Here is a 13,451-nt window from a genome sequence, read left to right on the forward strand (position 1 = left end):
TCTCCCATTGCTATCCATTGATTTTGGTTCTGTTTTCAGATTCTCCAGACTGGGAGCGTCTTGGAGTTGGAAGTAATCCAGCACATCAACCCTCTCCATGACCCCCAACTCTCACGGTCCTCCAGCTAAGGTGCATCTAGTGTAGTCAGTGAACTAGCTCAGTATCTACTGCCCTAGTTGCTCCTTCTGGCTGGAGGGTTCGCTCTCTCAACATCTCAAATATTCTGAAAACAAATGTATCTCTGGGTGGAAATGCTTTTCATGTCTGATATGTGTTGACTAGCCAACATGTGGTATAGCCTCTTTTTTGTTATTAATTTGTTTGCAGTTTTTAATCCTTCACTGACGGACCCCACGGAGCAGATTCCTTTTAAACAAAACTAAAAGGATAAGAAATAAGGTGTTTACTACATTGCTCAAAGGACGGTGGAAGGGTCCCTGAACGTGCCGTGGACTCCGCAGTCCCAAAGTGCTCACAGTGCAGGTAGTGCACACGGATCTACTGCAGTTTGTGCACTTCAGGTATTGCCGGTCACCTTCCCCTCGTGTGCACACGTCAGCTCCGTTTTTTTTCCTGCTTGCAGGTGGAACTCATGTGGGATTTACGGGGAGTTTTGTTGGTTTGCTGTCAGCTTCTATCCGTCTCTGCTGTGCAAATCCATGCAAAGCTCTCCGTTCCTCAGACGCGCAGCCAAAATACGTTTTTGTTTGTTGTTTTCTCTTCCAAGCTTTGTTGAATAAATAAAAAAATTGTATATACACCGCAGGCACAAGAGAGCAGCTGTTACACCCCCCCCTCATCCCCCTCCTTGTTGCAGTAATTGTAGACTCTACAGGAGTCTTTAACAATACGGTTTTTTGGGGTATTATCTTTTTTTAATCTATACATTTTACTGCTTGTCTTGCTGTTTTCAGATGGATGACTTCACAATTTCAATGCTAGACAAAATCAAAAGAAATTGCACAGTATCCATCTGCAAGCCGCCAGATGTTGTGAACGGCGTGTGTGTGTGTGTGTGAAGGGTGTGGAGGATAAACTGCGACTATGAACTCTGCTCCATCTGCAGAGGGGATGAGCTCTGAGTGTTGGCCTCCCGCAGACTGACCGCTAGGTGGCACCATTTCCACTTTATTGGCTCCTACAGGCGCTGAGTGGAAGTAAAATAGATGTCCACTCGATGAGAAGGAGGTGCAAAATGAAATGCCATTTGGTTTTGAGATTGAATTATATTTATATAGTTATTTAAGATAGGAGGATGCAGATGTTTGTGCACGTATCGGAGTGCTATACTGTACGCTTTTTCTCCATGTGGTTGAACAATAAAAGCTCATTTTCCGATCATTGCCGACGCTTATGTGCCATATTTTCTTCTGCCTGATGATGCATCACACACACACACACACGCGCGCGCAGCCATTCAACCAACCGCTCGTGCACCGCATTACTCTCCTACTATCTCCCTCCTCTCCTGCAGCCAATGGATCACATCGCATCACTATTAGACGAGAGGGGAGCTCTAAATACGCGCAGGTTCACGCTGTGGCGCGCGCTTTTTTTTGGAGAGGGGTGGAGAGATGGGGGCGCGCATATGTATCTAGAGCTCGTCGGTCTGTGCAGCAAGCTGAGTCAGAGCCGCGAGTGAAGAGGGACTCTGAAGTTCTCCACGTCGGGAGTGGAGCTTATCCGGACCCGGAAGTCGCAGCCTCAGCTCGTCGGCGTCAAACGCGGGATGCTCCAATAACTTTTTAACGTATTTTTGAAGTTTAATCTCCTCCGTTCCGCCCGGTCTCCCGGTGGTTAAACGCAGCTCGCCTGCCATGCTCGTTGTATCGGTGCGCGGGGCGCTCTTCCTGTGCGCCTTGCTCCAGCTCTTCTCGCTGCCCAGCGCACAGGTGCCGACCTGCCAGGAGGTGCGCACGGCGTTCCAGTCTCTGCATCCGGGCTCCAAGTGGGTCCCCGAAGCCCCGGTGTCAGGTAACTGTCATCAACTACGCGTGTGCATGTTGTAGCTCCGCGCGGTTTTACGCACGCGTCCTTAGATTTATTGGCACTTCTATGGGTTAAACATATGGATTTATACTCCAATTCAATTTCCACTTTTGGGTTTCGGAGGACATCGACGTTACAACGGTCCTCTTGGCACTGAGAGCCAGCACACACACACACACACACACACACACACACACACAATCCATCCCGCTGGCAGGTTGAAATGCAGGTTGAATTATATAAGCTTGTTAACTGTTCAATAACAAGCGTACAGAATCGATTGGATTCGGTATCGATCCAAACCTGGAGCCAAGTAACCCAACTTTGTTTTTGACGGCACTTTAGGAAACTGGAAAGCACATTTATTTTCAGCATAGACAGTGGGCTTTGAATCTTCAAGTTTGAGGGTTTCTGTTTCGATAATGATGATGATGGACTGCAAACATTTAAAATAAATAAATAAAAAGATCACTCTTCCCAGAGTTGATTAATTATCCGTGCTCGGGTCCTCATTACACTCTAGATTAGTGCTGTGATGTGAATCTGTAATAGGTGCGGCTACCCAAAGAGGTACTTTACTCTCTTCATGCTCAAATGTCAACGAGTCGGCCCCGGAGGAGGCAATAAGGAACAGTCTTGACTTTTGAGACGTGAGGAAAAACACACTGATTGGGCCGGAGGGGGGTTCAGGTCCCCTTAATTTTGCAGAACACCGCAGGTCTGGGCGCAGCTCGAGCCTGTTGCGCGCGTTCTGATCCAGAAGACACCCCATAATGGCTGAAGCAGCAGTCAGCTTCAAAAGGTAAATTGGGTGTTATCCTGTCATGTCAGCACGAGGGGTGCACGTGGTCCAGGTTAACAGCTTCTCCTTGTAGCTTGCACACTTCACCGGATTTTCAAAGAGGTTTTCCCAAATAGTGCCAGACATACACGGTGCGCTGTGAACACGCGTCGGGAGTGTGATGAATCAAACGGCATGGGCAAAGACGTGCGACGCACTCTGAAGTGCGTCTGTGTCACGCTCAATTCACCCCGTTATTAATCTCCCCCTCCGGGTGCGCGCGGCTCCAACCACTGCGCCCTATCTCTCGTCGTGCATAAATCTTTAATCACAGATCCCTCCGCCGAGGCCATGGTGCATTTCATCTTGCCGGAGTCATCGTGGCAGGCCAAGATAAATATGTATCCCCACCCTCCCATCCCATAATACACATCTCAAATCAGAGGCAGAGCAGTCTGGCTGATGTGCACCTTCAGCTGGGTCTGCCAGAGCTGGGCAGCTCAAAACCATTACTCACACTGGAAATCAATCCACCAGTCAGCCGGGGGGACAATTCCCCCTCGTATGTTAAGAGCTACTTTGGATTACACATTCATGCCCGCGGCTCCTCTGCTGCAGCGTGATTGCTGGTTTTATGAAGTGAGCTGCATGTGGCCGATGGTAACGCGACACATCACAGGAGGAGATATTTAGATTGATGGAGATCTACGATTGGGAAGAACCCGTTGAGAGCCTTTTCTTCGGTTTCAGATCAACAAACAGGAGTTCATCTTTATTTTACCGTCTTGATTATAATCTTCATTTTTTTGTTCTTCGTCCCTTAAAGTGGCTCAAAACAAGAAGTGAAAAATGACATTTTTTGTATTCTGCTTTGGAGTTTGTTCTATAAGGGAGATGCACCTCTGTTCTGACTGACCCGATGCACAACACAATGTGTGCATGTGTTCATGCATAGCCCAGCATTACACATTGCATATAAATATCTAATGATCTTTTCTGCATTTTTCCATCTTCATCCTCTTCAATGATGTTGATTTTTCTCCCATTGCAAGTGTAAGTACACAACAAGAAAATGTCTCCCATTGAGCCACAAAGTGCTATATATATACATTATGATTGATATAATGACATCTGCACCAGGAACAGTGAGACTGAAGCATATGAAGATAAAAGGCCTCTCCTTTTCATTCCCCATGTGCTGAAAAAATGCAGATAATCAACAACTCCCTTATATTCTGCAGACCTCCTATAAACCCTCACAGTCCCAGAGCTGGTGTAGTAAAATGTAATGGTTGTGAACGCAGGACTTAATGTCTAAACAAGGGGCTGCCAGTGAGAGACAGAGGTTACGACACATTCCGTCGTAAATCAATTTAATAGTGTTTAGGCTTTTAAAAAACACGTCGCACATTTAGCACGGCCCGTGAGAGGACGTGTAGCGTGGCCTTGAATGTGAAACCCCCCCCCCCCCCCCAGGATAAAGCCATGCATCTCTGTCTGTGTGGATCCTCGCCCCGGGGGGCTTCGTCCTTCGCATGTCTCCGCACATTCAATGTTACTTAACTTTGACTCAACAAGTTCACACCTCCCTGGTTTTAGCAGCGGGGGGATGGATGGAGGCCTGAGCGCTCTGCAGACTGATGCCTTTTTTTGCGCGGTGCTTGTGGCTCGCGCGCCACCTGCGCTCGAGCGTGAACGAAGCTATAAAGTCCAGCGTGTGGTCCGCAGCGTGCCATCTACAGCAGGAAGGATTAGATTCTGCCGCTGGGTGCTGCTGGTACACGGCCTGCTAACCGCACCACATGGCCGCCGGATAAAAACGTTACGAACAAACTCTTCTTCAACAGCCGCAGACAGCTAGCGAGCTAACAGCTAGCGAGCTAACAGACATCTAGCAGGCAAACAGGAAGCTGAACTCCCCAGACACAAACGCTGTATTTTCCCGGTGTATCCTACTAACTTTTAACATTGATAATAAGGTTACCACCAGTTAATGACTGCTGCAAATAAAGTATATGCTCTACTTTATATCCAGTTGGTTATGTCAAAACAAGCCGAAACAGGAGACGAGGAAACTAGCTCGCTAAGTATTTCACAGATGCTCCCGACCGCAAGTAACCGCGACCTGGGTGTGTTTTTATTGGCGTGGATTTAGTGACCTCCATCACCAACTATATTCTACTCTTCACAGAACGCATTACCTTTACACCCAAATAACCTTTGTGGGCTGAGTTTAGTTAATTTTGGTGTTATATCATTTTCTGGGTAAAGTTATCCAGTAATTTGCAAGAAAATTAGCAAAGACGAGATTAAAGTCGGTCCAAATCAGTTGGGAACCACTGGGACAATGTAATATTGATTCATTGTTTTTCAGTGGGCATGCAGTAAGAGTAGCATTACGAAACATGACATCATCATCAATGGTTACATTCATTAGCTATCACTCATTCTTGCACACATTAATTATTTCTGCGTGAAGATCCAAATACGTAGTCGCTGTTGCCAAAATGTTTCTCCATGCTCAAGTCACATTCTAACCCTGAATATATTCCATCGTAGTTTTTTCACCTGGAAATATGTGCCGTCTTTAAAAATAGAAGAAGAAAATAATGTGGCACATACTAAACTTTCCAGGCATGTTTCCAGTATTTGATGCCGTCCTTTATACCCAGCGATGACATTGAACCGTCTTTCAGCGTTAATATCGACAATATTCAAGCGATGCATGAAAATTTAAAACGTAATATCCTGAATGAGACAGAGTTATGGCGTGAGGTGGGATTTTCAGAAATCTCATCTCTTCCTCTTTTGCCCTAATGAGCTTTTCTTTTACATTTTTATAAAAGCATGAAATATGCAGCCACTTCTCACATACTTGGTACATTTTTGGGGGGGGTCATCAATAATGCATCCTTGTCATTAATGGATACAGAATACGTTGACGGTTTTCAGTCAGATCTGCTGAACCTTGTGCAAAGAGGTGCAGAGTAAATGTGAAACGGGCTGCAGCAAGAGTTCTGCATCGAGGCCTACAGCCGATGAAAGATTTATGAACTTTAAATGTTGAGTATGGCTCGCTGGGATTTGACTGGGGGAAGTATCACGTTCTATCTGTGTGTGTGTGTGTGTGATGGAGAGCCGCGAAGTAGCCTGTATTGATACGGTGTATGGTGTGGGGGAGGTGGCTGATTCAGAGAGAAGGCCGCAGGATTCCGACAACACTGCATGTGGTGCCAGGGGGGAAAAAGCTAAATATAAAAGTTGTTTCCCTTTTTCCGCCAACGTGATTTCTAAAAAGCACGGAGAGCAGGAAAAAAAACCAACAACAACCAGCGCAACAGCATCACGTTGGAGATGTGCAAAACCAAATTGTGCTGCAGGAGGTGTCCCTCGTGTCTTTGTTGTGGCCGCTGTGGGTGGTTGGAGTGTCGGAAAAGGTGAAATGGAGGCCGGGTGTCGGTGAGTCGTGTAAATGCGAGAAGCCGCTCGAGCGGCGCCGAGCACTCACCCCGGGACACGAGTGTGAGAGCGGCGGCTCAGTCGGCGGCGGTTCTGTGCGGAGGACGTGGAGGAGGATCTCTGACCCGATTCATGAGAGGAGCATCGGATTCTCACTAAATGGAAGAATATTACTAGTTTGGCTGAGCTGACAGTTGCCACTTATTTATTAATTAATTTATTTTCATATTTTTCTCGAGGGTGGCGTCATTGTCAAAGTAAAAATTGGCGACGAGGGAAAGAGGGACGGTTATGGCTGTCGGGCTGTAACGGTATCCCGGTATACCGCGGGATCATACCGGGATGTTGCTTAGGTGCAGTATTTAAAAAAGAAGTGTGTGTAGGAGTAACGGGTACAAGGAGCAGTCTGGCTGCACACAAACTACATGTTCATTTATTAATCATGCAAACAATTTTACTTTTACCTGTTAATTTAACATGAAAAACTCTACTCTAATTCTATTTTCAGAATTAAGTTCGTTGAGCACACGAGGAATTTAGAGTGTTTCTGATGGGGCTGCACGTCGTGCCTCACAGCAACAGGGGCCCGGGTCGGGGGGCTCCTTCTGTGTGCAGGTTCTCTACGTGGAACCGTGGGTTCCCTTCGGGTTTTTTCTGACTTCCTCCCGCAGTCCAAAGACAAGCAGCTCTGGTTAATTGGACTCTGATTTGCCCGTATAGGTGTGAATGTGAGCGTGCCGTCTGTCTGTATATGCGCCCTGAGATAGAGCGGCGACCTTCGCCCCGATGCCAGATGCTCGGGAGGCGATCCCAACAATATCGTTGTGTGGACTCCGCCAGACGATTCTTTTAGCCAAATGATTTATTGTTTTGTGTGTGTGGACGACCCTTTATACTGCGTACTGTGATATATTCTGAGATGGTTAACCGTCCTGTAAAAACCTCATATACCCACAACCCTACGAGGCTGGAATCAAACCCATTGGGAGCACGTGGTGCGTGCCGCTGCCACGAGGCACTCCGGCTGCCACTTATTTCAAATGAAACACCTTCACGTTCTTTTTGTCCTCCGAGCTGAAACAACTCTACTTTCAGGTCGTTTGATAAGAGCAGGACGCCAACAACAGGGTCCTGGACTTCTCAGTAAATGATCTGCAGGGGTCAGGTCACCTGTTGTTTGTTTATCCCAAACAAAAAGAACAACACGTCGCTGCTGTCGAAACGACACCGGCCGCCACTAATGGGCGGATCGGTTTGACTTGACGCCCGAGGTCATGTGGTCTAATTAGGCAGCGATTTGGGCTTTGTTTATTCCCGTTTCCTCTTTGGAAGCATCCCTCTTTGTAGTGAAGGGCAGCTGATGTCCGCCGCCTCGTTGGTTTGCGGACACTTCAGACGACAGAGACCGCTTCCAGCTTTCAAACGATCGCTTCATCCAACGCTTTCAAAGCCGTGCAGTCGGCAAAGCAGCGGAAAAAATACTTAAAACGGTCGTAATCCCTGGTAGCTAATGACATTATCGTTCCTCGGGTTGGTTTGTAAATTGTGGCGTCTTCATTTCATTTATTGACACCGGCTCGTGAGGCCCCCGGAGAGGAAGCCCGAGTCCCACATGCTTTCCACTCCAACACTGGTTGCCGATGTATAATTTATACCCGTAAATGAACGGCTTTTAACATATTCTATATTTTAATACAACTTGTTTCCCCCCCACACACACATGGTCTCTGATCATCAAACTTGCATAGGGGAGGCTTTATAATTGGTGTCGGGAAGCCGAGAGACACTCGGTGTATATTTCTGTCTTGCCCCCCCCCATCCAATGTTCCCTTGGCTTGTAGTCCCCGAGCTTGTTAGAGATGTGAAAGGAGGGACCCCTTTCTGTGTGTACACAGGACTGTGGGACCCCCCCCCCCCCCCACCCCTACCCCTCTCTCTATTGAAGTTTTCATCCCTGGCATTTCAAAAACCTTTATTCCACGCGAGCCGAGCGGCAATAAAGAATAGTCGGATGAAAAAGAAATAGGCAGTGACGGACCGCGAGGGCGATCAATGCGTTTTTAAAGAAGCCATTCGGAGACCTCGACGCCGCTCTGGATGCTGAATGGTACGGCCCCAAAAAACCATTTCAGAGTATTGATTGAAAGCAGGTAATAATTTAAAAGCGTCAACCTTGGGAGCAAGATTGCATCACGTTGGGTGGAATTTACATCTAGATTGCTCTCAGCCTCCCAGGACCTTGTCTCTCATCGTTTAACTTCAGAGAAGCGGCCATCAGGACACCCAGAGAATCGACTAATTAGCCAATCACGGGGCTGATAGGAAAAGGTGCTGTAGGGCGGTGCCCTGGTATAGCTATTAAGCTCAAGGTAGGTGAAGTGAAACGAGCTCAGAACAAAACTGTGCAGGGATGACAGGGTATATATAAATAAATAAATAGAAGAGAGAGTGGGGGGGGGGAGACAGAGAGAGAGAGAGAGAGCTGAGCCTAAAGCAAAGAGGAGAAGCAGGAAGCTGATTCCCAAGTGATCCGTCAGTCACAGAGGAGGCTTTATTTAGACGGTGTGATTTTATTATTTGCTCCACGGGGAATCGTTTTCCTGTCGAATCCTTCACTTATTCCTCAGTAGGGAGAGCGGGGTAATGTGGGACATCGGGTAATGTGAGACACCCCCTGTATCTAGGCAAAGGAACCCATTTGTGGTAATGTGAGAATTATGTTTTCAAGCCCCTCCCATTCCCCCCTTGCCATGAAAAAGAAGTGGTGCTGGTGCTGTGTTAAGTATGTTTTTTCACAAAAATTAGTTTTTTGCATGTAAAAGTAAATTTTCCTGCTGTGAACTAAATCAACTTTTGTGTCAAAACAAATTGATTTAGGTAGAAAACCATATATCATACATGTCGATGAACCTCTAACATATACAACCATGTGATTGATGCGAGCTGAAGATTAGCCTGAATGGCTAAGATATGTTGTTTTTTCTAAAATAGTGGCTGTGGGGTAAAGTGAGACAAATGTTATGGGGTAAAGTGAGACAGTTTACCCCAAGTTAAGTTTAGTCTTAAAGATATTTGAGTGTAATATTACATTAATTATGTTGTATTTATAATATCATAAACATTGTAGAAAAGCCATCATGCCAAGAAACTACACCAGGAAGACAACATGGGGCCAAACACCCCTTGCAGAGATGGAGAGTGCAGCCGCTGAGGTCATGCAAGGACATGCACTACCGTTCAAAAGTTTGGGGTCACTTAGAAATGCCTTTATTTTTCAAAGAAAAGCACTGTTATTTCAATAAAGATAACATTAATCAAAAATACACACTATACATTGTTAATGTGGTAAATGACTATTCTAGGTGAAACGTCTGGTTTCTAATGAAATGTCTCCATAGGTGTATAGAGGCCCATTTCCAGCAACTATCACTCCAGTGTTCTAATGGTACATTGTGTTATCGCCTTAGAAGACTAATGTCTGATTAGAAAACCCTTGTGACATTATGTTAGCACAGCTGAAAACAGTTATGCTGGTGATATAAACTATACAACTGGCTTTCCTTACTACTTCAAATATTAATCATTATTTCTAACCTTGTCAATGTATTGACTATATGTTCTATGAAATGTTCAATTCATTTATAAATAAAAGTGAGTTTTCATGGAAGACACGAAATTGTCTGGATGACCCCAAACTTTTGAACGGTAGTGTAAGTCCTTAAGAAAAGCTGGAAGGGATAGAAATAGTGACAAGACAACCCTCGAAAGATTTATAAAGAAAAATAGAAAGGGGAAGTAAAATCAGTATCCTGGGGTGCAGTAGCTGAGGCAAAGAGAATATTTACAGATGAGATGGAGGAGGAGCAAACACTTGAAACAACTAGCTGACCAGTTCCATGGCCTTGCTCCAGTTGATTGCCGTGAACTGGCATATGAGTTCTAATCTAACTGGTTCTATCTGTCATTTGATTGTTAATTAAAACATTTTGCATTATATTTTGTTGTAGCTATAGGATTTTGTTCGGAGTTACTTTCAAGTGTTTAAATAAATGTGCTTAATTGATCTTAATCTCCATGATTCTATTACTAGTCCGATATTAGTTTTGGAATGTGTGGTTGTCAATCTAGCTGTCAGGATTGTAACTATTACAACATGTGTTGTTATGGTAGTTTTAAAATGGAAAAAGTAAGTGGATCACTTTACCCCCTTGATTGCTCAGGTCTGTCTCACTTTACCCCTAAGCTGGGGTAAAGTGAGACACAAGACCACTTTTTTTGAAACAATCATATTTTCACTGCCCTTTGTCCAAAAGACATTCTGATAACGTACATTGCTAGGTAACATCCTGAATTAATGGGAAATGTGTACGTTTTACTGATATATCATTTAAGCTCGCCTAGAGGGGAGCAAATGTAAAAAGTGTATCACATTACCCCGCTCTCCTAAGCGTGTGAAACTTCTGGAATGAAACACATTCATCATCTGCTCCTGGAAAAAAAGAAAGAAAAGGAAAACGACAAAACGTGCAGATGCGACCGTCTGTCTCGCGAGAGAGATAATTGCTAAAATCCCCGTTTCCTCCACAGCGGCGTCCGCGTGGGCCGCCTCACCTCTGCTGCCATTGACAGCTTAATAATTTAGCCCCATGCGCTCTGAAATTAGCTTGATCTTATCTGTCAGGAGTCCTTTGTCGGTATTGATTTAAGATATTACGCCTGTCAGTGTGCATACAAAAGGTGCCACATGACAGTTTTATTGCCCGTTTCATTCATTAAACCCTGACGGGCGTCGGGGAGGTTTAGCCAAAGCGCTTTGCTGTGCGACTCCCCAGCGCTTGTTAATTATGAGGACTGCCACTCTGACATCTCCTGCTAGTTTAACTTCCCTCCTGCTGCTGTCTTTGTTACAGTCTGAGCTTTTATTTTCTGAGGGTTTATTGTTTAAAGACCTGAGAGGCGAATCCTCAAATAGATATTCACTTTTCATATCACCGTCAACCCTCCGTCTCGACAAAAGCCATTTTCCTCGTGCCTTTTGACGCGCTCGTTATAAAGACTTTTCATAAACATCTATGATATTTATTTATAATACATTCGCAATCCGAGCCCTCCCCTCCCACCGAAATGAATCCGCCTTCCCCAGCCTCCGTCTCCCATATCTCCCGGCAGCCCAACCGGCGGGTGGCAGACTCCCCTGACATTTGTTTACCACGCCATCCATCAGGGCCCCTTGTCACCGACGCCTCTCTGGCAGCGGATCCCGAGATGCTGCCTGGCACATCACGGCGGCGGCCTCCACCGAAGCTCTCAGCAGCCTCACGGGACAGAGAGAGAGAGAGAGAGAGGGAGCACCTCGTTGTATTTAAACATCAGGCGGTTGTGGCCTATTTATGTCCGTGTGATGTCTGCGCGTGCATCGTTTCAGAGGAGCGATTTGGGAGTAGGCCGCACATTTACAGCTCGGCGCAGATTCCAGTGGACCTTTTCTTTTCCAACAGAGGTGTTCCGACGCAGAATTGTGAGAGTTGCAAGTAGTTTCCTCTTTTGCAAAGGCAATTTAAGATTAAACGACATTTAAAGTCTCTGATTCAAACTTTGTGTCGTTGTTACATCACCACAAAAACAAGAGAGAGAGGGGTAAAAGATGTCCTCCAGTGCATCGTCACACCGAACCGCAGCTCTCGGCATCTATTATAACCGCATCGTCTTTATCGCCCTCCTCACTGGGATTTTAATTTTTTTATTTCCCTTTTTTTAGTTAATTTCTTTGGGCCGTTTGTTCTTTGGTTCTGGTTAAACTTCCTCGCCACCTTAACTTTGCCCTAACTGGCTTACATCCACACCTTTTTCAAAAGAGCTCGGGGAATCCAATTATTTCTCCTCTGCGTAAACAACCTGTAAAGTCAGTGGCCAGGTGCAGACGTGTTTACCTGCGATGTCGGTTTCCCGAAACTGGGGTTTGTTTGTTTGTTTGCATGCTGCAAGTTGAACTAAATATCTCTCATCTTTCATCTTCGTGCCCGAAAAAAAAAAATCCTGTTTTTGATCCTCGGCGTGGAAATTGTAGCCCGGAGTGGTGGGAAACTTCCTCTTGACCAAATTGATCTCCGAGGACAACAACCCAGCTCTTATGTATGAATGTGCAATCCAAAAAATGCTTCTATTTTTCAACAGCAATGTATTTATGACTCCAGACACCCCGCTAACAAAAAAAGACACGCACTACATAACGATCACGCGCTCATTAATGCGGCGGAATCTTCCGGAGATCAGCTTTTCTCGTGTTTGGCATGCGGAAGATGGAGCCGAACCTTGTGGGGCTTCGGTTTTCATCGAAGAATTTAAACACGGGCCTAGGATACACAGAGATGTGATGTAAAGCTTTTCGAGCTATACTTCCCCCTTGCGCTCATCCGAACCCCCTCCTTGCCCTGTCTCCCGTCTGATTCCCGTGCCAGGTGCGGATCTGCAGGTGTGCCAAACCAAAGGCCCGACCTGCTGTTCCAAGAAAATGGAGGAGCGCTATCAGGTGGCGGCGCGGAGCAACATGGAGTCGGGTCTGCAGGCCGTCAGCGCTCAGCTCAAACGCCTCATCATCCAGAACGCCGCCATATTCCAAGGTAGGTTGATCTCAAGCACGCGAGATTTTTTAAAATATTTTTTCAACTGTGTTGTTACTGCTTGCCGATCTTGAAGTGGTTTGAAGACGTTTGATGAAAAAAGGGATTCGAGGGACAACAGCACTTGCAAGAATATTGAGTTTATTCTTAACAAGTACAGGTCAGGGAACAAACGCCTGCAGGCCGTTTGGAGTACTTTCAGGCACCGAATTGAGAAAGACTATCGACATGTATTTTAACTAGGGCTGTGAAACGATTAAAATTTTTAATCGGGTTAATCACAGGTTTTTGTGGATTAATCATGATTAATCACATATTACCGATATTCTCGGTATATTTTGTGAGAACATAGAGATTTATGACAAAAGACGGATATATACATTTATACATTATTCTATACAATGGTGCTGCAACTCAGCAGTTATTTAGCAGTTTTCTTCCATATGGAACATTAATACATCTTCATCCTAAACAGAATGTTTAACCCTCCTGTTACCTTTCGGGTCAATTTGACCCCATTCAATGTTTAATGTCGGTGTTCTTTGGGGTCAATTTGACCCCAGGCTGTTTTTCACTGTGTCAAACATATAAGAAATATCCA

General features: G+C 45.5%; 1 protein-coding gene across 1 annotated transcript in view; it reads left to right on the forward strand.

Annotated features, from left to right (window-relative positions):
- Window positions 1–1,681: 1,681 nt before the first annotated feature.
- Window positions 1,682–13,451, forward strand: part of gpc3 (glypican 3) — a 106,755-nt gene continuing 94,985 nt past the window's right edge. Inside the window, exons 1-2 of the mRNA XM_056439933.1 lie at window positions 1,682–1,975; window positions 12,689–12,850. Coding sequence (XP_056295908.1) covers window positions 1,819–1,975; window positions 12,689–12,850 — 319 coding nt within the window. The 5' untranslated portion in view covers window positions 1,682–1,818. The remainder of the gene's footprint in view (window positions 1,976–12,688; window positions 12,851–13,451) is intronic.

The sequence above is a fragment of the Pseudoliparis swirei genome, chromosome 19 (assembly GCF_029220125.1).
Source record: "Pseudoliparis swirei isolate HS2019 ecotype Mariana Trench chromosome 19, NWPU_hadal_v1, whole genome shotgun sequence".
Classification (NCBI taxonomy): Eukaryota; Metazoa; Chordata; class Actinopteri; order Perciformes; family Liparidae; genus Pseudoliparis; species Pseudoliparis swirei.